The sequence below is a fragment of the Chaetodon auriga genome, chromosome 18, assembly GCF_051107435.1.
Source record: "Chaetodon auriga isolate fChaAug3 chromosome 18, fChaAug3.hap1, whole genome shotgun sequence".
Classification (NCBI taxonomy): Eukaryota; Metazoa; Chordata; class Actinopteri; order Chaetodontiformes; family Chaetodontidae; genus Chaetodon; species Chaetodon auriga.
Genome location: NC_135091.1, coordinates 17,561,135 through 17,586,819, shown reverse-complemented (window position 1 = coordinate 17,586,819; position 25,685 = coordinate 17,561,135). Strand labels below are relative to the sequence as shown.

At 47.4% G+C, this 25,685-nt stretch overlaps 2 protein-coding genes across 14 annotated transcripts in view; one reads left to right on the top strand and one right to left on the bottom strand.

Annotated features, from left to right (window-relative positions):
- cdc42bpab (CDC42 binding protein kinase alpha (DMPK-like) b) overlaps positions 1-3,720 on the top strand; it is a 69,919-nt gene extending 66,199 nt beyond the window's left edge. For all 12 annotated transcript variants that reach the window (XM_076757081.1, XM_076757084.1, XM_076757076.1 and 9 more), the window contains one exon: positions 1,913-3,720. In XM_076757081.1, coding sequence (XP_076613196.1) covers positions 1,913-2,044 — 132 coding nt within the window. In that variant the 3' untranslated portion in view covers positions 2,045-3,720. The remainder of the gene's footprint in view (positions 1-1,912) is intronic.
- Positions 3,721-5,312: 1,592 nt separating this feature from the next.
- fzd3a (frizzled class receptor 3a) lies at positions 5,313-24,331 on the bottom strand. Of its 2 annotated transcripts, none has more exons than XM_076757085.1 (9): positions 24,171-24,331; positions 22,630-23,204; positions 13,098-13,294; positions 12,218-12,680; positions 11,824-12,123; positions 11,474-11,725; positions 7,949-8,097; positions 6,938-7,405; positions 5,313-6,823 (listed from the first exon to the last, which is right to left on the bottom strand). In XM_076757085.1, the coding sequence occupies exons 2-9, from the start codon at positions 22,828-22,830 to the stop codon at positions 6,565-6,567; spliced, it is 2,289 nt and encodes a 762-aa protein (XP_076613200.1). In that variant the 5' UTR covers positions 22,831-23,204; positions 24,171-24,331; the 3' UTR covers positions 5,313-6,564. The 2 variants fall into 2 exon arrangements, with proteins under 2 accessions (XP_076613200.1, XP_076613201.1); XM_076757086.1 differs by having other exon boundaries at positions 6,938-7,195.
- Between the last annotated feature and the right edge of the window lie 1,354 nt (positions 24,332-25,685).

Genomic DNA, 25,685 nt, shown 5'->3' with positions numbered 1-25,685 from the left:
CTGCAACCAAACACACCACTGAGAGCACCGTGTCTCTGAATATGCACTCACATGCAGAACACAGTGGAGGCTTTTAGTATGTGTAAGCGAAGGCATTAGCATGAGGTGCGTTTACAACACAAATATACTGCAGTCACATGCTGTCAGCGAAACCCTTGGCCGCCCCACAGCCCCTCGCTGCACCGTTTACGCTCCGTCATGTCAGCAGCATCTGATGGCTTGTCACATCTTCCACCAGAGCATCAGCTGCACCATCAGTCCGCCCCTCACCCGGCCTGCGTCATTTTTGGTTGCTGATCAAATGGTGCAAAAGCTGCTGCCCGGCCATTTTGCATACATTTCTTCCACCGCTGCCCACACAGCCAATCACAGAGCATGTCTGCTTCCACACAGCCTGCCCATGTTTCCAACAACTAGGCCAGAGGGATCCACAGTAATAAGCACACTGTGTATTCAGGGCTCCACCACCACCCTGAGCACATATTACATATTAGAGAGTACAACCAATGTTTCTTCAGACATGTTTAAAGACAATATGTTTATATAAGAAAAATGAAAATTGAAATGAAAGAAATTCTCAATAAACAACATAAAAAGATGGAGGCTGCAGCTACAGCTAGTAATGCCTCCCCTTCCTACCATGCATCTTTAATGTGGGAAGGTAATGTTCTGTAACGTTAAAGAACATGTGTAATCACCTGACAAAGACATTGATCATACATCGGAGTGCATCTCAACAGCTGCATGGTTTGAGGTGAACTCTGACGCTTCTCTGCTTTCATTCGTTCTTATGGGTGAAGGCTGAATGCTTCAAACACCATGTCTCACAGACAAAGACTTATACACAATGTAGCCGGGCAGTGCTCCACCCAATCTGCACGAATGATACATATCGTCAGTTTTAAATGGCAATATGCCTGAAAACTGCCCGTCTACATTGACTTCTGACAGGCCTTTATATATGTGTGTGTGTGTGTGTGTGTGTGTGTGTGCTGTGAGACGCAGACGGCTTGTTGTAGGATGTCCAGTGTGAGTGTGTGATGTGTCAGTGTAGCCATAGATGGTAGAAAAGAGGCTGTGGTGCGACAGCGCTCATCGGCCACGCGTGTTTGTGCAAGTTTAGGTTGGATCCGAACAGGAGACTATTGTTGTCCATCAAAGTAGAGTCACTGAACCAGAAAAAGATGTCTTCATGCAGCACATGAGATCATTCTAAAGCCCCTAACTGAATTATCACTGAAGAGGAAAGAGAACCACACACGCTGTCCCTCACATGTCCTGCGTTTGGACCAAACTACTCTGCTTGTGTCAGAGGGAAGCAGTGGCAGGTATCATGTCCCTTTTTATTTTTTTTTTATTTTTTTTTGGGGGGGGGGGGGGGGGGGTTGAATGTCTTCACACTGTATGTGTTGTACAGTATGAAGGTTTAACCCACATCCCACCCCCCCACCCCCCCATCAGGCCTGCATGCACGTTTATTTGCCTTCAGCTGATCACTTCTGGTCAATTGAGCCGTTCATCTGCTGATGATGTGGAATGTAGTGGAAGACGAGGTCAGGGTGGGAACAATGTGATGCAGTCTGACTTCACGTCTGTCCTCCTTCCCCAACAGCACATTGAGAATGAGCAGAGACAGACGTCCTTGTGAGAAGGTGCATGTTTACCAAGAGCAGAGAGTCACACAGTCCAGGCAGAAGCAGTCCTAGTCATTTATTTCATACCTTTGTCAGCCCAGACAGTTTCCACTTTCCTCAGTAGAAATTATAGATGCTGTAATTGATCTTCTGCTGACATCATCTCATTTATCTACTTTGTCCTCTGTCCCTTTATTTCACTTCATCTCAAACTCCCCCCTTTCTACATGCCCCCCCCCCCCCCCCCCCCCGCTCTCTTTCTCCTCTTCCTCCTCCAGGACTCGGACTCCCCGCGCCACTCCACGGCCTCCAACAGCTCCACCTTCAGCAGCCCTCCCAGTCCGGCCTCCCCACACAAGACCAAGTCCCTGTCCCTGGAGAGCACAGACCGGATGGGCTGGGACACATGAGCCTCCGCCAGCTTGTCGTCCCGCCCACCGACCGACCGACTGACCGACCGACCGACAGCACAGGACTCCAAACCCTCCTCTTCCCTCCTCCACTGCAGCCTCTCGCATCCTCTCTGAATACCCCCCCCACCCCCCACTGCCCAGAGAACTGCACCCCCTGACGAACATTTGTCCCACTTTCCAAGCTCACTTTGTCTCTCATCGTACTTCCAGGACGGGGCAGAAACACTAAGAAAGAGTCTCTCTGAGGGAAATTGTGAGAAGTTAGCAAAACCGAGTGGTCGCGTACATGTGGGTGTTGATGTTTGAGGGTGCAAGTGTGTGTGTGCGCGTGTGTGTGTGTGAGTTTGAGAGAAGCTGTATGCGCTCGCCAGCGTGTGTGCATGTGTTTCTTCAGAAAGGGCATACGATATAGGAATGAAAACCACCCGTCTCGGCTCGCGTCGAGCTTCACTGACACCACTCAGTCCACGGCCCCCTGATTCATTCAGAGACTCGAAAACATCACAATGCAACAACAAAAGAAGAGGATTATTATTGAGAAAATGATTTGTACTTGTACATAGGACCCTTTGGGTTTTAGGGGACAATATTTTAATTTATTTATCAAAGGGAGGAAGGGGTGGTTTGCTTCATGGCCTGAATCAGACGGGTGGAGTTTAAACCCCTTCCTCAGTTCCCTCACTTGCTTTCTCTTTGGGTGCTGCAGAAATTGAAAATGCTTAAAAAAAAAATAAGAGAGAGAGGAAAGCAATGATTTACCTTTTTTTTTTTTCTTTTACTCATGCTATTAAGTGCAGTGACTTTATACTTTTAATTTTTGACCATCAGCAAAAAGCAGCGTTAATAGTGCCGGCTCCTCTGACATCATCACTGCTCCTCTGTGCTACTCCCTTCCTCATTGGTCCAGTGTGAGTGACGTCATCCAGCAGACCTGGACGTGTCCTCCATTGTAGTCTAGACGTTCCACTTTGCTGTACAACCAAACTGACCAAGTCACAGGTTCCCATCACAGTAATGTACATAGGTTCAAAGTAGAGAGTAATATATGAGAAGGAAAATACTATAGAGAACTACACGGGAAAGAACAAAAATCCTCCTTGGCTTTTATTTTCCTTTTTTCTTTGTTTTGAGAGTGATTTGGGGTTGTATTCACACAAAAAGCCATTTTAAACCACTTTCCAGTTTTCTTTTTCTACGATTGATTTTAGATTTGTTTGTTTTATATTGTACGTATGGCACACACTGTGTGTTTGTTCTGTTTGTTTTTTTCCCCACTGTTTGCATTTGAGTGAAGAAAATTCATGTATGGATCAACACTACTGCCCGTACTGTAGAGTGAACACGAGCATTTATCACGAACCTGCTAGCACACATATATCTACAGACACACGCACACACTGAGGTGGTGTTTTTATGCAGCAGATGCCTTGTCCTGCTCCACCTCTGGCTGTTAGAGGTGAAGCGGCTCTGATCGTTTAATCAGCAGTTAACGTGTGTGTTTAAATTCACTGTGGTATCTGGATGGAAAAGATCAGTCCTTCCACTAAGCTTGATTTAACCAAAAATGGACAAAAGAGGGAGACTGTGATACGACGTGTCTTTCTGACAGCCTTTGCATATTGTGAACGTTTGATCTGTTCATTACAAAGCGATATTTGTTAGAGCTCTTGATTAAAAAAAAAAAAAAAAAAGAACACTAAAAGGAGAGTATAAACACTTAGAAGCTGCGAGAAAGTCAGCACTTGGGTTCCTGTTTGTGTTGATAAAGTGCAGATGAAATGACCTTGGCGATGCCTGTGATCTGTCAAATGATCAGCTGGATCTCGGTTTGTCTTTGGCAGAGTGGAAAGGCCTGAGAGTGTTTTACGGAGTGGCAGCTCCTGGCTGCAGAGCGGGGCGTTCACAGCCAAAAACCTGTTACCTGTGTTCATCTCCTTCACAGGGCAGACTGGGGTCAAACTGTAAGGGAACAATGTGCGCGGAGCTGAAACCTGACACTGTCCTGACATGAGACGCTAAATTTAACGTGGTATTATCCGTAAGAATACACACCCTGCACTCTTATTATGGCCTGTTGGTGCTCTTTAGTCCTCATCAGAGAATTTTTGGGGAACCTGCTCCTCGTCTTCTAATGCACAGGGCCGCGTCCTGGAACAGAATCCTCCTGGTTATTCCGCTTGAAACAAGAAGTATTTTGGTGGTCATTCCTGTCGATTCCCCTGTTAAAACTGAACAAAGTAGCTCTAAAAACAACTCATTCCAGGTGTTTTTTTTTTTTTTTAGTATTCCATTTTATATGAAGAGAGAAGGAGAGGTTTGGAGCTCCTCAGTGCGACTAAGCTGGTTTTATTCCAAACAAACGCCTCTTTGAAACTTTTTAAGCTAGTAAGTCTCCTTAGTTCCTGCTGGAGTTTATCTGTAGAATGTATTAGGTGGGGGTGGGAGAACTGTCGTAGCCAGTTTTATTATCGGCCATTATTGTACAGAAAAGCTGATCCTAGATATCCCAGTTTAAGGAGAGGGGAAGAGAAACTCAGGAAATGTCAGAACCAATGATTTCTTTTCATTTAGATGAAAATGGGTGTGTTAGAGGTTTGTTTGACGGATGGATGGATGGACGGCGCGAGAGAGGGACAGATGAATCTGGCTGTAGTGTACAGTAGATGTGACCCGGGTGGAGACAGCAGGATGGTGCAGGTGGTGAGGACTATAAGATGTAAAAAACAAAAGAAAAAAAAAAAAAGATGAAATGTTTTCAGGGGTGAAGGGTGACAGGTGCTTTGACGGCTGAGGTGCCACAGTGGTAACATTTAAGAGAAGGAAAACCTAAAACAAAAAAAATTCAAACGCCTTTGCATTTCAGTGAGGTCTTATCTACAGTACCTTCTATATTATTTTGCTCTTTCATATCATATTACACTTTGTTTTTTTTTCTAGGATTGCTTTGTAATAATTTGTACAGTTTTGCATGTTATAGATGTAATCATTTTTGTTTTCGGTTTGTTGTTTTACTTTGACTTCCTCCTTTTTGAACGGTTTGGGCGTTTTACTGAGGATAACCCACTACAGGTGATGTAGATTCTTTTTTGCACAAAAAATATTTAAGGTGTAAGGTCAAAACAAAAATAATGTATGGAACTGGCTGCCACACTTATGTGGAGAACTCATTATATTAACCTGACTCCGATGTATTTCAATAAAGCGGAGGGCTGTTACAAATACAAACCCAGTGTGCTGCTGTGTGGTCATTACTCACAAACATGCGTTCTTTAAAAAAAAAACTTTATTACAAATCAACAACAAAAGTTCCGTTTTTACGTCAACACTCAACTTTTGCCATTAGAGGAAATGTTGGTCTAACATTTTACAGTAGCTATACAAGTAAGGACACATTCTTAAACAGGACAAACTACTTGGAATTTGACTCTAAGGGCGAACTATCATCTATTCAAAGTGTAAAAGTGTGTTCAGACAGAAGTCAATTGTTAACCAACTGTATGTTAGCTGCAAGCTAGTTAGCGACAGACACACTGGCTGTCTGTGAGAGTGTTGCTGTGTTTTCAGCTTCATCTCTTGATTTTTTCCCTCATTAAAGCGGATTCATAAACACGTCTACTTGTGTCTTCACACTGATCCTGTGAGTAAACACGCCGCCTGCACAACTGGCTTCACATTCTGTCTCAACACACAGTCATAAGGCAGGAGTTTGGATTCAGCTTGTTTCCCGTATTTCAGCCCTTCACATCCTGACGAACCACAGATGCAGACATTTTTCTTGTCATCGTGGCGTCATCGCACAGACGCAATGAAGTACTTCAATATAAAAAGGAAACGGCTTTTAAAATGAGACAAGGCTTTCGTAAAGTTCAGCAGTCATGTACAGCACGTGTAGTGTTTGCCACAGGGCGTTTGTTCCTTAAAGTTGCCTTTATAAAGGGGAGTTTACCATTTGAAAATGATGGGATGGCAGTAGCTGGTAAGCGTTTAAAAAAAAAGTACCCTGCTTCCACCCTCCTGAAGGCTCGTAACGTCCACGGTCCGTCAGATCCTGTTCAGAGTCCTTCATATAAACAAATACAGTAAAAAACAATCCAGTGCAGTCTGTCAGCGCTGGTCACACTTTGTTCTCGACTGGCGCAGTAACGCAGGTCCAGCAGTGAAGCCTCGTCATCATTTTCCAGTGTCAGCTAACCACAGGTCACCATCAGGACCACGAAATCCATCACAGTTTTGTAAACCGGACAAAAAAAAAAAAAACATTGTGGACTTCAGTTTTTGGGATCAGCTAGTCGGTCGAGTAAAGCTGAGAGGACATCTTAAGGCATCGATCCACACTCGGTCCTCTTAATTTGGCTGGCTGTAGCCCTATTCTAACTCTGCGCTGTCACGCTTACTGTGGATCCTCACACATTCTTAAACTTCTAGAAAAAGAAAACTCATCTTTCCTACTTTCACTTCTACTCATCCTGTCGTCCTCAGAAGTATCCACGAAAAGTGGCTTACAGCCAGGTTCCTGTTCAGGCGGTGGCCCCGTCCTCCTCCAGGACCCTGTGGATCCCATTTCCGGGGACACTGAGAACAGCTTGGGTGGCGCTGCTGAGGTCCCTGATGCTGCTGTGCCGTGATTGGCTCTCCAGTCGCTGGGTGGAGCCGTGGCGCGACAGGCTGTCCAGGCGATTGATGCTGCAGTGTCTGGACTGTGATTGGTCGTTGAGGCGAGGCATGCTTCCATAGGGCAGCCGGTCGTCTGCGGCCCGGAAACTGGAGGCTGTGTATCTGAGAGAGACAAAGACGCAAACATTAGCATCAGGAGCCGATCTACAGGAAAAGCACTGCAGCGCAGAAGAAGAAAAACAGCGCCATGACACATGTGAAGCAAAAGAGACCCACCTGCCGTCTCGGGAGCGGTGCAGGCTGCCGTGGTAGCTGCTCATCTTGGAGCGTGCGCTGCGGACCGAGCCGGCCCTGCTGGTGCTGGCGCTGGGCGGCTCATCCAACATGGCCAGGTGGGTGGACGAGGCATGGGTGGAGGTCCCCTGGGTGGACGTGCCCCGTGACTTCCTCACGATGGGCGTGTTGGGGTCCCTGAGCAGCAGCTGGGCGAAGTCGGGCTCCTGGAGCACCTGACGGCTCTCATTCACCATCGCGCTGCAGCAGGGGAAGGAGGAGGGCAGGGAGGGGGTGGAGGTGGAGGAGGTGGAGGAAGAGGAGGAGGAGGAGGAGGGGAGCGGAGGCAGGGAGGGCAGAGAGAGTCGCAGGAGGGTGGGCAGGGAGAGGGGGAAGGTGGTGGGGTGGTGGGTGTGGTAGAAGAGGATGGAGGAGTGTGTGGAGCAGGCGGTGGGAGAGGGGGTTAATGCTCTGAGTTTGGAGGGGAGGGGAGTGAGCGCAGAGAAGGGCCTGTGTTCACCACCAAGCCACACACACATCTACACACACTGCGCTACGGCTACACACACTGAGCCGGAAACAGCAAGAGACTGGAAACGTCTTTAATGGACTTCATACAGCTCGCTTTGAAAGTGCATTAGTTGGAACGAGGAGACTGTGGGAGCTACCGGCGACCCACTGAAGAAAGAACCACATGACTCAGCATCAAACTTCTACGAGTGACTCCTGCAGACTGTTAGCGTTCAGATCATACTGCTCAGCTCAAAGCTCTCATCGTGGTCACAGCACACATCCACTTGCTAGTGGTCGCCTTTGTTGGTGCAGTACTAACGACTGTTAGTCAGTGAAACCACGAGCAGGACCTGCTCCCTCTTTAAGGATTTTCTACTAACATATTAGCATCATATATTTCAACCCTATGTGTGTAAAGCTGCGCCTGTAGAATTTCCTTTGATGACAAACAGTGTGACAGAAAACATCCTGAAGCACCCTCGGTGTGTGTGCAGTACGTACTCTTTGCGTCGCTTGCCGTGGAAGAAGCTGGCCCACTCGAAGCAGGTCTTCTTACTGCCCACCCAGAACACCGAGGGGATTCCTACAATCAGCATCATCAGGTACTTGATCAGGAACAAGACCAGGTCCGGACGACTGGTGTGCTCCACCTGTAGGACACACACACACACACACACACACACACACACACACACAGAAGATGTGGTTATTGTGGGATGTACAGGTTTGTGTGTGTGTGATTGAGACAGTGCTGGAAGGGGGAAGAAAAACAGATCAGTCAGAGTGAGTGGGTGTGTTTGGTGGACTGGGAGGATGTAGAGAGACAGTCTGCAGCAGCTACACCCACATGCTGAAGGGCCTGAGGGCAGGAGTGTGGAGCTCGTTCAGAGGAGGACTGACTTCCTGCATGACGGGCTGACTGCCAATCACATCCCATTTCCAAACCCAGATTTAACCATAAAGCAACGCTGTGATCAAAGTCTGAAGTGTACAAAACTACTCATGTGTGCTTTGCTGTGTTTCCACTTCACCTGCAGCACGTTGGCAGGTGAGACTCACCTGAACACACACAGCACACGACATTGAGCAGCAGCTGCACGACAGCGCTTCCACAGCCATGGAGTTACGTCACTGAGTCCTGCATGTCAACATCAACATGTATGAACTAATGAAAAGGTTCACGCCTGCTGACAGACTGTGTTCATTCATACCCTGCGTGCATGTGTGTGTGTGTGTGTGTGTGTGTGTGTGTGTGTGTATACTCAATATCATCCCTGACAGCTTTGCTGGAAGCATCAACACCACAGCAGCCGACACACTGTCTGTCATCTGTCTCTGTCATGGCAGCTGATGACTAATATTTGCTTCAAGCTACAGCAGATTTTCTGGCGCTCTCGTTTATTGTGGTTCTGTTTATCTTCTTACCACCTCTCTTCCACGATCACTCTGCGGCACAAGGAAGAACCTCGTGGCTGCATGAACACTGTACAGATACGATTCAACAGATTTGTGTTTCTGTTGTGCTCGGTATGTTTTTGAAGCGTTCAGTTCATAAAAATCTTCAAGTTCTGAAATACTGACTGTGTGCGACTGGATGAACGTTCTTATTTGCAGGCGTGAAACGTAAGGCAACGTGCAAACAGGTTCAAAGTGCTGTTTCAGAACCATAAAGTGAAGCTGAGCTCAGACTGAGGTCATTTATGTCCAACAGAGCAGGACGACGCTGTGCACAGTCACCACACTGCTGCTCTCTGCCACAGCAACAGCAGCACTACAGCTGGCACGCAGCAACACACACACATACACACACTATCTCCTACTCTCTCACCGGCTCTCATATGTACGTACACACACACACACACACACATGTGCACTCATGCAGTCACACACCCAGATGTAGCCATGATGGCCTCATTATGAGTGGGCCGGGCGGAGAGCCCCGAGGCTGAGCGGTCCACAGATAGGCTCATTACAGCAGAGAGATAAGAGACAGCATCCCCGTCGCAGTCTGTGTGTCATCAGTCCTCAGCTGCATCTACGCAGCAGCTTCGAGCTCCAACGTTAAACTCAAAGGAGAAACAAATGCACGTCGTTTTTTAAAGTCAAACCTAAAATGAGCTGACAGCCAGCCTTTGTTGGTTACTTGTTCCTTTGAGCAGACTCATGTGGCTTGATTTAGTCATCATTCTGACTGTATGTGTGTGTGTGTGTGTGTGTGTGTGTGTGTGTGTGTGTGTGTGTGTGTGTGTGTGTGTGTGTGTGTGTGCGCTGTGGAGAAGAAGAAGGGTCGAGCGTCACTCAGGAGCTGTTCAGCAGAGTGGAGGTCCGAGCCTCGGGGAAGGCTTTTAAGATAAATATAGTAAGGCACTTTGAGTCAAAGCTATCTACTGATGCATGTTATTGACTCGGTGTGTGTGCAGGCACAGTGTATGTGTGTGCAGGCACAGTGTATGTGTGTGCTTTCATGACTGTCATGGGGGTGGAGTGGAAAGCTGGGTCTTTGTGTGAGTTTTACACCTAGAAGCATCTCCACAGTACACTGTTGTACAGTGTATGAGAACATGCCGCTTGTGTCAGATCTGCTGCAACTACGATGTGGTGCAGCTTGACCCCACTGACCCCGTCCTCTGAGCGCACACACACACACACACACACACACACACACACACACAGGATTACTGCACTGCTCTCTTACACAACGCCGTGACTATGTGACAGATTAAGAGCACACTCTGATCTTACTCACTGCTCTTGCATCTCCCAGAGCTGCAGCTCTGGATCATTTCTATAATTTCTGCTGCTTTCAGGATGCAAACTGTTCATTTGTACAGGTGAAATGAGCTCACCTGTGTCTGCTGCTGCACAGACAGGAAACAAAGGAGCAGTTGCAAAGGGTTTGAGATCCAGATGAAGCCATTAACTAAAGACTTCAGAGTAACTCACGAGTGTTTATTACTGCTCCAGAATACTGAATCCCTGACAAAGTGTGACTGGGACTTCACAAACAACACACACACACACACACACACACACACACCCACACGCTAACAGTCTGCACCGCTGCAGCACTCTGTCTCTCTCTGCTCTACCACAATCAAAATCCACTTTGAACGTGTGATGCCTAAGTGCGGCTGTGCAAAGGCACGCTCGCATGGGAGGTGCTACCTGACAGAGAGGAAGGACGACAAGAGAGCGAGAGCGAGCGCTTTGAATTATTAACAGCTCTATCAGATGAGATGCGGCGTGTGCACTGATGCTGGAGGCTGCTGCAGCTCTGTGAAGTAACAGAGCGACTGAAGACGGACAGCATGAAAGTGACCACTAGCCTGTCTCCTGCGTGACTGTGCGTGCATGTTTGGCCCGTGCTGGATGTTGTGTTTAACTGCACACAGTATCTGCTCACATTCAGCACGCACTCTATCTGCTCTCTAATGTCTCTGTATGCAAACACATCTGGCAGTGATCAGCCTTCTCCCAGCTGTCGCCCCCTGCTCTGTCTTCTAGCTTCCTTGCGAGAGTCCCAGTGGTGCATTTGTTGTGCACGAACATCTGTGCCATCTGTAATGAACGACGGGGAATAAACGCAGCGGTATCTCAGCTACTATCAGCGCCTCCCAGTGACTGTATTTCTGTTTTTTTGCCCACAAAATTTTATACTGCAGTCATTACATGCACAGCAGAATCCTGCTGTATAATGACCACGTCATGTTAGGGATAGAATCAGGTCAGATTTCCCATGAATCAAGTTTCCTTCTGTCAAAAAGGAGAGATTTGGTGGATTTGTTTTAAAGAAGACAGTAAGTCTGATGACAGCACCAGGCTTAGGTATAATCAGCCTACAACAAAGAAGCTAAAAATACAAATTTTCAACTTGCAAGTAAAAACACTTTGTTTTGTGCCCTAGGAAGGTTTGATCAAAACCTCAATGTGGAGGCACCAATTTGGACTGGGAGTTATCAGTCAAGACCAGCACAGGCTGCAAATTCTTAATGCTTCTTGTTAAAATACACGAGGCAGGTACGTCACCTGGTAGGGGCAGGGGATGTGGTAGTCTCTGCACTTCTCCTGGACCCAGGTCGTCTCCCAGACGGCTCGGTAGCTGTTCTCATAAAGGTAACAGCCCAGAACGGCCAGCAGAGGGACCAGGTAGAGCACGGAGAACACGGCGATGCGGATCATGAACTTCACCAGTTTCTCCTGGTTCTCCTTCTCCAGTGGAATCTCCATGCGAACTCGGTTTAGTGCTGCGATGCCTGCCAGCAGCAGTGCCACACCAACCTGGGATGACATGAGAGAGGGGTGGGGTTAAGTTGTTGTGACGTAGATTCGGCTGCATGTTTTTACACCATCCCTGGTTCTGCAATACTCTTCCTCACCACTACGTCCAATCCCAGTGGGGCCAGCAGGAACCAGCGCAGGGCCGTCACGTTGTACAGCCCCACAAAGCAAACGCCGCTGACGCTGTCTCCCTCGATCCTGTTCATGGCGAGCAGGGTGACCGTGAGGACGCCGGGGATGCCCCAGGCACAGGCGTGGAAGAGCAGGGCCTTCTTCTCTATGGCCTCACTGCCCCACTTGGGAACAGCAGCCAGGAACCACGTGATGGTCAGAATGACCCACCAGACGCTGCCGGCCATGGTGAAGAAATACAGCACCATGAAGAGAAGGGTGCAGGCCTGGGACAGACAGAGAATGGACGGGTGGAGGATCAATACCGCCGTCTAGGCAGCAGAAAAACAGCAAAAATATACACAGTCTCAACTGTCTTACCTTATTATGGGAGCCTTGAGTCACCGTTGAAGCTCTGAACCTCCCAGGGCTCGCTGCGTTACAGGAGACTTTGTCCTCCAACAGAAACCCCAGGAAGAACACCAGGGACACCATCATGTAGCACACGGCGTAGAATATAATTGGACGCTCTGGGTAGCGGAAGCGCGACACGTCGATGAGGAAAGTCAGGAAGGTGAAGAGGGTGGCGGACAGACAGACGATGGACACCACCCCGATGAAGTAGCGGGCGAACGTCAGCTCCTCACGTGTGAAGTACATGTTGGGACACGGGGGAGAGCAGTCACGGACCCCCATGAAGGAGTAGCCGAGCTCGGGGTCGATCTTGAGCTCTCGGGGACACCAGAAGCCGTAGTCCCGCTGGACGGAGACGGGGGATTCGGTCGTGTCTGAGCTGGACAGGAGGTCTACAGGACGGGGGTAGGGCTCGTCACAGTCTGGGAACCTGGGAGGGTGACACAGGACAGCGTGCTCTGTTCCTCATTGATATTCATTAAAAAAACATCCACCTTAACTCACTGTGTGTCTTCAGGGTTTCTTGGTGATGCTGCTGTTGGTGCTGCAGCGCTGCGTTGCTCATGTCTGTGCACTGTGTTGCTGCTGATGTTTCTAATTTGATGTGTGGTTCACTGATTCAATTATCCGGCTGCAAAACTAATGTACCCTCTGGGACGACACAGTGTGAAACACATTTCATTGTTTAGGAGCCAGATCTCAAACTCAGGCGTCCTCAGAATAAATGACTTTTTACAAGCTCTCTGGTCTGCTGCTGCTCTCCCAAAAGGAAAAGCTGCTCCAGCGACGGATGCCGCAGGGTTGTTACAGCTGACGTGAACCCGGGATTTGTTGCTGTTGTACCAACCTGTTGCAGTCCATCTCCTGCGGCCAGCTGACGCCAAACATGTCCATTAGCTTGTAGCAGTCGCTCTTGGCCTGCAGACAGAGGCGGCGACAGGGCAGAGTCATCCGGCCGTACTCGGTACACACCGGGGCGTAGAGGGCGCACAGGAACATCCTGAGCTCTGGAGAGCACTGCAGGTTCACCATGGGATGGAACGGCTGCAGGCGGAGACAGACAGAGAGAGTTTAAAGTGTGCAGTACTTTACCACACGTTCTTATTGAAGGAAATGGGAACGTGTGTCTAAACCTTTGCCTGCTAATGTTGAGAAAAGCACAACATATTTTAACAGTTTGCCTTCCTCTAACTTCACAGTGAGGGCCGAGGACAGGCACAAAGAGACCAGTGGAGCATGACTCTGACGGCTTCTGGAGATGAATCCATAAAAACAACTCTGGCCTCTTTCCTAATAATCCCCTCACCCCTGTGATTTTAATCTCCCCCTTCCTCCATCTCCTCTCTCTTCCTTCCCTCCAACCTCCAGATAGGAGGAGCACAACAAGCTGGGCAACCCCCAACACACACACACACACACACACACACACACACACACACACACACAGGCAAGGCTGCTGCTGACAGGGCCTTTGTGTTATGGGGGGGGGCCACGCTGTGACTGACTGACACACTGCGGTAATGTACTCATACTCACACACACACAAGCCAAAGTACCAACGGAAGTATATTATTTAGATGGTCACACACCCAAGTACCAGCACAATGATGGTCTCACACATATGAACTGAGCCAAGAGGCGGTGTGAGTGCAGGAAGCATCTGTGGGGCATGCTGTTAATATGCAAATGCCGAGGAGAGAGAGAGCGTGTGTGTGTGTGTGCGTGTGAATGAGTGAAATTCATGTCAGCAAGACTCCATGCTTACATGTTTCTGCATGCGCCAATTTGCATACACCTCTGTGTTGGTGTGCTACAGAAAGGCCTCCAGCCACACCCAAGTCAGCCAGACACATGCTAACCCCCCCTTCCGTCTAAAGACAGGGGTCTGTATGACAGACAGGGACAGGGAGGGGGAGGGGAGGGGTGAGGAGAGGACAGGCAGGGGGCAACTTGTCTCTGTGTTTGTTAGAAGGGTGGATATTAATCAGGACGTGTCGCTGTGCTTTAAACAAGTTAAACAGTTTGTTCTGCGTCTTCAGCGTCGATGGAGCGCTGAGAAGAACACGCACAGTGCGCTGGGAGATCAGCAAGTCTTTGTTCTTTTCTGACCCACACGCAAGCATAAAAAAAAATATAACATGTGAGTGACACAGCAAGGAATCTCAACCTTTGATTAAATAAAACACGGAATGAAAATTCGAGGCTGCTGTACATAACTGGCTGAACCTCGGATATTTGGATAACAACTGACGGAGCACAGTTCATTTCCTTTAATCCCCCAACTAACACACGGTGAAAATCCTCAGAAATGGAAAGTGGGAACATCTTCCAGCTCGGAACGCAGCACTAAATCATTTCAGAGAAGCGGTGATTCAGGCTTTTCTCTCATCCTCTCAGTTGTTTGCTTCCTGCACCGCAATCACATCTGAACAGACTATTGTGTTCCCACCATATGGCTCCAGCATCTCTACATATCCCTCTCCTGACAGCATGTTTGCCAGCCACCCACATGTGATGTCTTTATGTAAAAAAGGATTATAATGGGTGTTAGGCTTGGCCCTCAAAGCACAAAGCGGCCACATCCACGGAGCTTTTGTCGTCGCCTTGTTCATATCACTTTTCGAGCAAGGCGACATTAAGCTGCTGCGGAGGAGACGGAGCGCAATCACGGGGCAGACGGAGGGGCGCGGAGGTAATCAGAGGGGTTCGTCACCTCCGCTGTGAGGGATCAGGGATGGATGGGTGATGACAAGGGTTTATGTTGACAGGAGGAAGCCGTTAACGTGAGGCTTAAATCAGCGGAGTATTCACACGCACTCTAAAACGCACTTCAGGTGACTTACACGCGCGTCATGGATCAATCAACCCGTCGATCGCATCATTTCTGCTCAAAAGGAGTCATCACGTTTCATCGAGCACCACTGCACAATAAACACCAGCCTGCCAGAGTTATCTATGAAGCATAAACACAGGTGCTACGAGAGCGATCCACCTTGAAATGAGTCTGTTAGCCACCAATCACACTGCACTGTTTGACTGTAGTTTAATATCACGGAGAAAATGACAAAACCTGCAGTGGAAACTAGAAAAAGCAATGCTTTGGTGTTTAAATAAATGACAAAAGATCAGCAAAAAAAAAAAAAAAAAAAATGAGTCAATCAATCCATTAATCATAAACTGATCCGTGTGATTCATTTAACACATGTGAGGCAAAGAAACAGTTTGTAAAACCTATTCAAGATTCATGAAAGCTTTGCCTGCGCTCATCAGGAAGTGCCTCACTGAACACCAACATCAGCAGTTTGAACTACCAAGAATAGACATGCAATGTGTGAAGACTGTAAAATCTCCTATTTAGTCTGAGCAGGGAGCCGAGACCACGAGGCCATCAGAGCACTGTGGACATGGACGCTGTGGTCAGAAGGATCCTGAGAATTCAGCCTCTGATAGAATCATTATAAAGACACTATGATGACTCATTAAATGAGAACATGGGATTACAGCGACAGTCAGGCACAGCAGACAGCAGAGGGAAGGAGTGTGTCGTTGGACAGCCTCTGGAGAAATAAGACAGAGAGGCAGAAATCCTGAATGTCAGCCCACCCTGCCGGCGCTGGGTGCTGCGGTCCCGATCATCCTCCCTGTGACTCCCGCTGCTTTGTGCTGCCAGCGTGCGGTCCCGTGACTGACATCTCTTACTTCATCAGCGGCGCCCTGTCAGCGCCGGATAACCACTCAAACATGATCTAATGCAGCTAAAGTGAGCGTGCGTCTTCGCTGTTCCGCTCCGCCGTGATTCCCGCAGGCTTGTGATGCGCTCTGCAGAACACAATGTACTGTATGCCACAGTGCTGGGCTGCAAATGGAGATGGCGTGTGAAAGGGCTGAATAAATATCCAGGCTACACGGAGAGATGATCCACGAGAGGGGGAAAAAAAAAAATCACGCTTCCCATTTTTCTATTTTTACACTCCTCCATCATCCTACAGTTCTTACCCCTCCTCCATCGCTTCACTATCTCAATTCAGCCATTTTATTACAGTCAAGCCATCTCATGAGCCACCGTGGGCCGGACTGAGCTGCCGATGGATGGGACAAACAGTCAGCGGCCCAAACAACTCCAAACACCACCATCTTGAGGCCCTGCGGTGGGAGCCGCCGCACTCTCCATGGGGATTTGATGTTAATGGCCACACTGGAAACAGCTGGTGAACCACTGCTCCGATGAATGGCGGAGGGCTTGTCATGGGGCTTTCCGCCCCGGAGCCGGCCGTGTAAGGAGAATCGAGCGTGTAATACACAACTCTGTCGAATGGCGCGAGCCCGGGGGTGGAGGTATGCTAATGTTATTTCAGCTCCAATCCCACCGCTGCAGTCATTATGCATTCATGGGACTGTGGTACAGGATTTTTGATCTCTGAAAATGTGAAATAATACGGCGCTGTGGAAGCAGCAGGCTCGCACACAGTCAGATGTGCCATTTAGAGAAGCTGTGGATTCTGGAGCTCCAGTGAAGGTCAATAAAGCATGCACAGAGGGGGTGTATGCAGGCAGTACGCTGCCCCCATCAACGCTTATACATAAAACAATGTACTTCAACCCAAAACGGACACATATTTCTGTTCTACAGTTCATTTCTAAAATAAAATAGTGCTGCAGGACGTTCTCTAAAATTTAGATGACAATAAATTGTCACAATGAGGCAGTAGGGACTGTGCAGAGGGTGCGTTTTAAATGTTTAAAATATCCACATTTTTACTAACTGGTGAACTAAGAAGTACAAAATTTGGCATAAAAGGTCAAAATATTAGTTAACAACACAGAAGTCAAGAGATGGAGGAGAAGAAACTAAAGGAAACGCAGGTCAGAACAGCAAATATCACCTCGCAGTTCAACGAGGTCGACATACGTTTGTTTACTCAACGTGTGATTTTGCATATTTCTGCATATTTTCTCTAAACTGTCAGCCTGTGAAGAGGTAAGAAACACGGCCTTGACCTTAGTTTCACCTCCATCCACTTTGGAGACTGTCCACCATGTTTTGAGTCAGATCATCGGGATATGAAATATTAACGCAGCCTCGTCCAATGAGGTGCGTCCAGGGGCGGCTGTGTGTACCTTCCTGATGCTAAAGGAATAGGTTTTTAATGAAGGCTCCAGTCAGCTGCTGCGATGCTGTGACTGATGAACTGCTGACAAAGAAGCCCGCCGCGGCCAACTGGTCTGTTGGTTTGCTCTTTTCTAAATACCTCCCAGTCACCTCTCTTCTCCTCAGACCCCTCCCTCCCTCCTTCAGCCCCCCTTTTCCCTCCTGCATTTTCTCTCCCCTCTTCCCTCCCCTTTCTCCTCTGCTGCCATTTCCAATTCTCCAAATTTCCAAGCTCAGCGCCATGGCAACGAGTGATGCATCACCAGGGAGGAGGAGGAGGAGGAGGAAGAGGGAGGAGAGCAGGGTTCGAGGAGGTCAGGGTGCGGGGTGGAGGGGACCACCTCCCGGGAGGCAAGAAAGCCTCTGCTCCCTTTGTTAACAGCACAATTGGGACCGTTTCCTGGGCAACGGGTGAGCCCTGCGTAGGGGGAGGGGGAGGACAAAAGAGGTGGGTGAGGGGGGGGGTTGAGGAGCGGGTGAGAGAGGGAGAGGGAGAGAGAGAGGAGGGATGGGTCGACCGAGTCAGCCGTGTCATTCAGCGCTAAGAAATGTTTGAAAACCTCACGCTCTGACAATGCGCAATGTCCGTGCAGACACACACACACACACACACACACACACACACACACACACACACACACAGAAAGGTTGTTGTGGACCAGCGACTTGCTCTCTGGATGTGCTTCTCTTTCAGTCCACTGCCAATAAACACGGTGTTGGACATTAGATAAAACAAGAGGCTCTTTTATAGCCCGGGTCACGCTGGGTAGGATTTATCAGACCATGTTGTGGGTGTGGATCAGACCATGTTGTGTGTGTGTGTGTGTGTGTGTGTGTGTGTGTGTGTGCGTGCTTAGCCAGGATACATGTTTTTGAGCTAACACAATAAGCGTGTTAATTGGTGCACTTTTTAGTTCACTGCAGCATGTTTTAACAGACTCGCAGCCATCAGAGAGCTTTATCAGCATTATCAGAGTCTTTCACACACACACACACACACACACACACACACACACACACACGCACACGTGCACACACACACACACACGCACACACCTCACCTCTCCCTTACAAATCCATTCACACAGCATGGGTGGAGTATCTGGGTTATTCTACACAGCAGCTGTAACATGACACAGTTTGTGTGAATGTGTTGTAAACCTGAGACAAGAGGCTGATTTAACGGCCTGAAAGGAGGAGGAAATGAGTGCAAGTGGGACTGAGCAGATTAAAAACAGACCATTGGTCCGCCTTTGTGCCACTAAGACCACGGGGAGATGAAACCAAGATGACCGAGAAAAGAAAACTTGACCATAAGTCTTCTTCAGTTTCATTACCTTCCCTCTGACGGTGAGCTCAAGCCTTGGGCACGCACAGGCAGAATAACCTCATCTTCATCTTTAAATTTATCACTGTGAGTGAAGAAGACGCTCACTTTTTCCCATCTTGGAGCAATTAAAAATGATTTGCTGGCTCGGCTTTGGCTTCACGTAAACGAATCCTCTCATCGATCGGACTCAATTAACGTCTTCGCTCGCTTTGTCCCATCTGGCCTTGAAGAAACGTTCACGCAAGCCCAGCTCTCATTACTTTTACTGTGGCGGTCACAGATCTCACAAAAGCAAAGTTTCAGACAATATCACAAAGATTTCCCCTCCTTTCCGCCAAAAACCCTTCCAGGATGTGTGAGCCTCAGAGCAGAGGACTGATCAGCCGCCTCCATTAAACAAAGACGTCCTGATCTCATGCTGTATATCATCGCCGATGGATGCCGAGGACGCTTCAGACCAGCTTAATCGATTAATGCGATGAAGCCACAGTTCTACATTCATCCTGCAGCCACAGTCTGCGTCTATCTCTAAAGACGGGGATTCTTTTTTTTTTTCCTTTTGCTATGCCAGTCAAATCCGCCACGCTCCCACTTATCTTATGCGAGTGTGGCACGGCATCATTGTGGCACAGAAATAGCCGATTCCCAGCCCCGAGGCCGCTGTCCCACTTCAGCTGCGAGGTCACTCAGCGGTCAGCGGCGACTGATTGAGCGGGGATGAACACAGAAACAGAAAATCCTTTTTTTTTTTTTTTTTTAGAAATCCCCATTTGGGTTGTTTCCTGGTCAAACAGATAATAAAGTTAATACTTTCCACTCCTGTGTGAATCTGGGCTTCTGCTGTGGTTTCTCATACACTAAAGAATCATGTGTCGCCTGTGTATCTTACAAGACAGGGCAGGAGGAAGGAAGGAAAGTTCATAACGATATCATGATAAATGGCGCCAACTTTCCCAAAAAACAAAAACCTTGAAAGACCTTGAAAAAGCGAGAAAGAAAGAAATCCACAAAGACACCACTTCAGGGGGTTTAGACAAAAAACCGCAAGAGCGGCAGGCGTTGGTTCTCGTCCAACTCCCACTTTCTCCACGGTGCGAGGCATTCATCATCATTATCATGGCTATTCAGCAGACCTAATTCTCTTTAAAATCATCTGTCAATTCTCATTTGGCTGCCCTCGACATCTTATAGGCTTTGAGTTCTCCCATGAGCTGGATCTGGGGCGAGTTATCTGGAAAACAAGAGGCAAACAGAGGCGTAGTCTCCGTTGTTTGGGACCTATTGGGTTTCCGTGTGTTTTCCAAACTCAACGAGCATTTCTGAACACTAAAAGAGACTTAATTGTGGCTCCATGACCAATCAAAGTGAACACCGTCAAGACCACAAGCGCCTCTCTCTGTTCACTGCAGCCCCACACATTGCGATGAGGCCTGCAAAGCTAACCTGGCCTCCGAACAGTTTGTAACGTCTCAGCAATGAGAAAACGAGTCTACCAAACACACACACACATAAAACATCTATCAGATTCACACACTCAAACTCTAAATGTTTTATCAAAAATCACCCTAAACACAGAAGGTGAGAGCGAATATTTCAGCAAAGACAGGAAAGGACACAGTGGCGATGAGCAGGCAGGCGGAGGCAGGTGGAGGCGGGAGCATCTTTTCCACATGTGTGTGTGCGACGCTGTGCGCTCCCACAGTCGAGCAGGGCATGTTCAGAGGTTACATAACCCTGGATTTTCGTGGCACACGGCTCCCTCCCGCCCTCCATCTCTCAGCCGAGTGGAGCCGGCACAGATGGTCGGCAGTCGCTCCGCACATGGACCTCATCGCTGTGCCAGGCGGGGCGGGGCGGGGCGGGTGTCGAAGGGTAAAAGTGATAGAGGGAGCGGTAACATGATGCTGAGAAAGGATAAACTGAGATAAATATAGAAGGATGGACCGATACACACACACACAGACAGGCAGATAGTCGAGCCAACGGAGCATCCAATCGAATGTTTTGGTGCGGTTTGGCCAGTAATTGCTCGATAGATTGAGCTTCCAGAGGGGATCAGCCTATATAAGGGATGGGATTAAGTTAACGAGGTGATGCATCTGCTCCGTGATTGTGTTTAAATGCCTAACTCGACGTTTCGAAGAGGATAACGCAGCCACAACAGTCAGATGCCGTGGCTGCTAAAGCTATAGATTATCCAGGGGGTAGAAACAATAAAACGGGGACTAAACGCTACAATCTGAGCTCTAATCCACCATCTGAACCAAACACAAGACAGTCTGGATCTTCACTGCCAGCTGAAGTTAGCTGCTCAGAAGCCTGTTATGTAAACTGACTTTGAGTCCCTACATGTTTCACTAAACTTCTGTCTGTCAACATGGCAGACCAGAAACCGCTTTAGGACAACACACCCTGTTAAATCAGTGGCGTTTAATAATGCACTGTTCTCGTGGCCCCCGGGGACGAGTATTAAAACTTAATTTTCGGCTTAATGTTTTGGTAATACACTCCGAGTCCCCGGAGCGAAAGGAGCCAAATTAAAGTAGGCTAGCACTTTGATATCACTAACTCTCAGCACATACCCGGTTAGCCACGGCGAGAGCTACGCAGGCTGCTGATGTGCACGAGGCGGGCGGCGCAGCAGACGCACTGAACCACTTACCAACATGTGAGGAAGACTAATTATATCACAAACGCCAGTCCTGACCTGACAATGCATACATGTAGACAGAAACGCAGCCTGTCTGTGAGCCTCACTCTGCGTGTCTACGTGTGTGTGTGTGTGTGTGTGTGTGTGTGTGTGTGTGTGCGTGTGTTTGTGCAGTGTGACTCACAACAAAGCTTTAAATGCTTCGGGTGACACTGGAGTCTTGTGAATAAAACTCAATATGTTTTTCACCTTTTTTTTAAGAAGACGGTGATGTGACAGTAGAAATCTGCTCGTCTCTTTCAGTATCTGTGCACAAAATCTAAAATGAATTCTCTTAAATTGATTTACTGTAATTACTTTGTTCAGGAATGAACCATTTTATGGAGACCGCCACCTATTTGTGTTCCCAGTCCATATCTGTACTGAATATCAGCTGAAATCAAAGTCAAATTAAATTAACACCCATTACAAGATTCACAATCTGTTAATCATTTAGTCTGCGGAATATAAAAAACTTGACATATTCAAACGTTTTCTTTTGTTCGACCATCACTCAAAAAGCCAAAGATATTCTATTTAAAATGATATAAAACAGAGGAAAAACAGAAAATCCTCACTTCTGAGAGGCTTTTCTTGGGTGTTGACCATTCATCAGTTTTTTGAAAGGTTGTCAATCAGCCTTTGGTCTAAGAACTGATAAACTGATTAGCTAATTATTGCAGCTCACCACGACACAACACTCAGAAAATGGAAAAGAAACAGACAATAATAAATTTAAAAACTGAGATGTAAAACGCTTTTTTCCACATAAACCCTGATATTATTCCCTAAAGGTCAGTTTTGAGGGGACGACTGCGACTCGACTGGCTTCTGAATGAGACGCTGTGAGTGAATTTCTGAGACAACGGTGACATAAAAACTATCACTGCAAGTTAAAAAAATGACTCTGATCAGGTAAAAGCACATTTAACACAGACTATCACCAGTCTGTGGCCCAAAGCCACAGCTTTAAAAGAACAATGAGGCAAATAACAGCAGGCTGAAGTCAACACAGCACAGATATTTGCTCTTTTATCCGCTCTGTTCAAAGGTCGATCCACGACCGCTGCATGCTGCACATATATTCTAATTTCCGAGCAGTTTCTATGCAAAAGGGGATTTTTTTATTTAGTATATTTAAAGGTGTAGTAAAGAGCAGCTTTAAAAAACAAAGCTTTGCGCGTGTTTCACCCGTCAGCAGTGTACTGTACCTCCATGGCGAGCGCGGCCGTTTGCTGGTCGTAGTGGTTCAGTATGTTGGGCATGAAGGTGGAGTTGTAGGGCAGCCCCTGGCACATGCGCAGGGTGATGGGCTCACAGGTGAACAGGCTGTGGCTCCCCGCCGCCGCGTCCATGGGGATGGCGACGCACGCCGTCAGCATGGACACAGACAGCACCCACAGCAGATCCATGGCTGGTCTGTGGAGCAGGAGAGAGGAAGGACCCAGAGTTCGGCTGCTTAGGAAGAGGGTGTGAGGGGAATCAGGCGGCTTAAGGAGCGTCCAGGACCGACTGCTGGCCTCCTCTGCAGCTCACAGAGACGCAGTCTGGGTCTGTAATCCAAGACGGCCATGTTTGAAGCTGGCTGCAGCCATCACCGCGGGGTTTCCGGTCAGCAGTGCGTCACCAGACCTCCATCACCTGGAGGATGCTGTGGTCCTTCGAGACGCTGCACTGTGACCCACGCTGCTGCTGCTGCTCCTCCTCCTCCTCCTCCTCCTCGCGATGATGCTTTGGAGAAAATAACGCTGACGAGCGCAGATGGAGATGATGTTCAGCCTGCGATCTGAAATAAAAATGCACATTCGGTATGAGGGCAGCACTGCAGGTTATTCATCCGTGTGTTTCCTCAATTTCCTCCTTTTTTAAAAAAAAAAAAAAAAAAATGAAAATGAGACTAATTACAGATTGTAACAGAAAAACACACAGAGGCTGTTTGAAGAGGCTGCTAATGGCTTTTCAGGTCACTGACTGTGGTGGGTGGTTGTGCAGATGAATGATAACATTAGCAGAATTCATTGACAGCCATGATATCATCACAGTGACTAAGAATAACAAAAAAACATCCACATGCAGGCAATCTGTCTGAATCACTGCTGGTCTAAACACTCAGGTTGGCCTGTACAGCTTTTTGTGGTAGTTTATTGAAGTGAAGTATAATTTGTGGTCTGTTGCTTTTTCTAATCACTGTGGTGAAACCTTAATGCGCTGATTGACAAACTAGTTCAGAAACAGTTAAAGCAAGCATTTCAATTTTAATTTAGCCATTTGTTCAGAATTGAAATGGGCACATTTACATGACAGCACACCCCAAACAACCCGACACCTTCACTCCTAAAGCTCAGTTTAATGTCACTGAACCCACATGTCAAACAAGGCCGGCAGCATTTTACAGGCTGATCACAGTAAATGTGAAATGAGTGCGTCCCTCCGTCTACCTGTGCGTCAACACGAACGGCTCCTCCTGCAGGAGATTCAGACGTCAACTGCTCCTCATTCTGAGGAGCTAACCGTTTGTCTCTGCTGTCTCACTGCGTCTCTCCAGGAAATAAAGCGGACAGAAACGTCAGACAGCGCAGCGGAGACAAAAGATGACGGTTAGTGAAATGATGGTGACCGCGGCATATGCAGCCTGCGTGCCGGTGTTGGGATCCAGCGCGCCGCGCCGGGCGGCGGCGGCGGAGCGCGCTGCTCCGCACAAACAGTCCGCTTAGAAAGGAAGCGAAAGCGGGTCCATGAAAGGCAACTTTACCTGAATGCTGTGCCGAAAATTCACGTGTAGCGACGGCGTCTCGGCCGCTCCTCGAGTTGGTAACAATGAGTGTATGTCCCTCTATCAGCACCCTCCTCCCGGCTCCTCCTGTCCTCCTCCTCTGTCCTCCTCCCCGCTCCTGTCCCTCCTCCGTGCCGAGCGTCAAGCCCGCGACATTTGAAAGATGGCGTCCAGTCAGAAGGCTAAAAAATAAAAGCATCATCAACGAACGGCCCGAAAGCCTGGACTCCGAGGTTAAAATGTGTGCAGAGAGGACAAACAGCTTCAGGTCTGAAGGAGAAAATGAAACAAGAGTCAGCAGAAAACACATTAGTACGTCAGTAAATGAAACGTACTGTAGTGACGCAGTTATGTTTTTACTTTATCGTCACCTTACTCAAATAAAACTGAGAGGATTTGTTTGAAAATATGGCAATATTTTACCAGCCAACAGATTTCATTTCATTAGTTTATTTATTTATTTTTATTAAAATGAATCATAAGCACTATTGGAAAATATAGAAGTTGTTAAAAATTAAGCACTTTTCCTTGATATTTCCATTTATGCTATTTTACAAATGTCAGGGGGTATTTTCCTGCAGAAAAAGTACTTTTATTTTGATTCTTTAAAGTACAATTTTGAATGAAGAACTCATCTTTGGACTGATACCTTCACTCAGTTTGCTTCCACTGATCATAAATACGAAATATAGGTGAACATACATCCGAATGACAATTATTTGTTAAATTTTATGATACTATATAGTAAAAACACAAATTATAAGCTGTCTGAAAATCAGTTAAAAACATTTTAGCCATGGAAGATCTTTACATAAATACTTTGAAGGCCCACCGACCGGTTTCCGGTTCCGGTTCCCGTTAACTTGACGCAGCTCTCCCCCTTTCTTCACAGCAGGTTTTCTGTCTTCATTGCGCGCAACCGCCCATCCGAGCCCGAGCAGCAGGCCTTGTGCTTTTCAGTGGAAAACTTCTTTGACTGGTGGGACCGAGCGTTCAGCGGGGCGTCTGAGAAACAGACCAGAATGATTTAAACAGTGAACCCACAGCAACAAACAAACAAACAAACAAACAAACAAACAAACAAAAACAAAACAGGGCCAACGTCTCCATTATTAACCTGGTTATACTATGAATACTACCTCTAGTACTAGATAATACAATGAATAATAATAATTACTACTAATAAAAATGATAAATAGTAAAATATATAATAGTAGCAATAATAATAATTATTACTTTATCATTTAGTACTAGCAGTAGTATTAATAGTATAACCGGGTAAATCATTTAGGCGTTGGCTCTGTTTTTTGTTTTTTCATGGAATAATGTGCCTGTTTCTGTGGGCACACCGTTAAATCAATTATTATTATTATTATTATTATTATTATTATTATTATTATTATTATTATTATTATTATTATATATCAGAAATGTGTGTTTCCTAAAGCCAAAGATGACGCCTTCAAATGTCTTGTTTTGCCTACAACCCAAAGA

What these genes read in the sequence shown, in the direction of transcription:
- fzd3a (XM_076757085.1), bottom strand. Translation starts at nt 22,830, where the DNA reads ATGGATCTGCTGTGGGTGCTGTCTGTGTCCATGCTGACGGCGTGCGTC. An exon ending in CACTGGGATTGGACGTAGTG is followed by an intron (nt 11,726 to 11,823) that starts GTGAGGAAGAGT and finishes ATGTCATCCCAG; the next exon opens with GTTGGTGTGGCACTGCTGCT. An exon ending in CACGGCAAGCGACGCAAAGA is followed by an intron (nt 7,406 to 7,948) that starts GTACGTACTGCA and finishes CTCCAAACTCAG; the next exon opens with AGCATTAACCCCCTCTCCCA.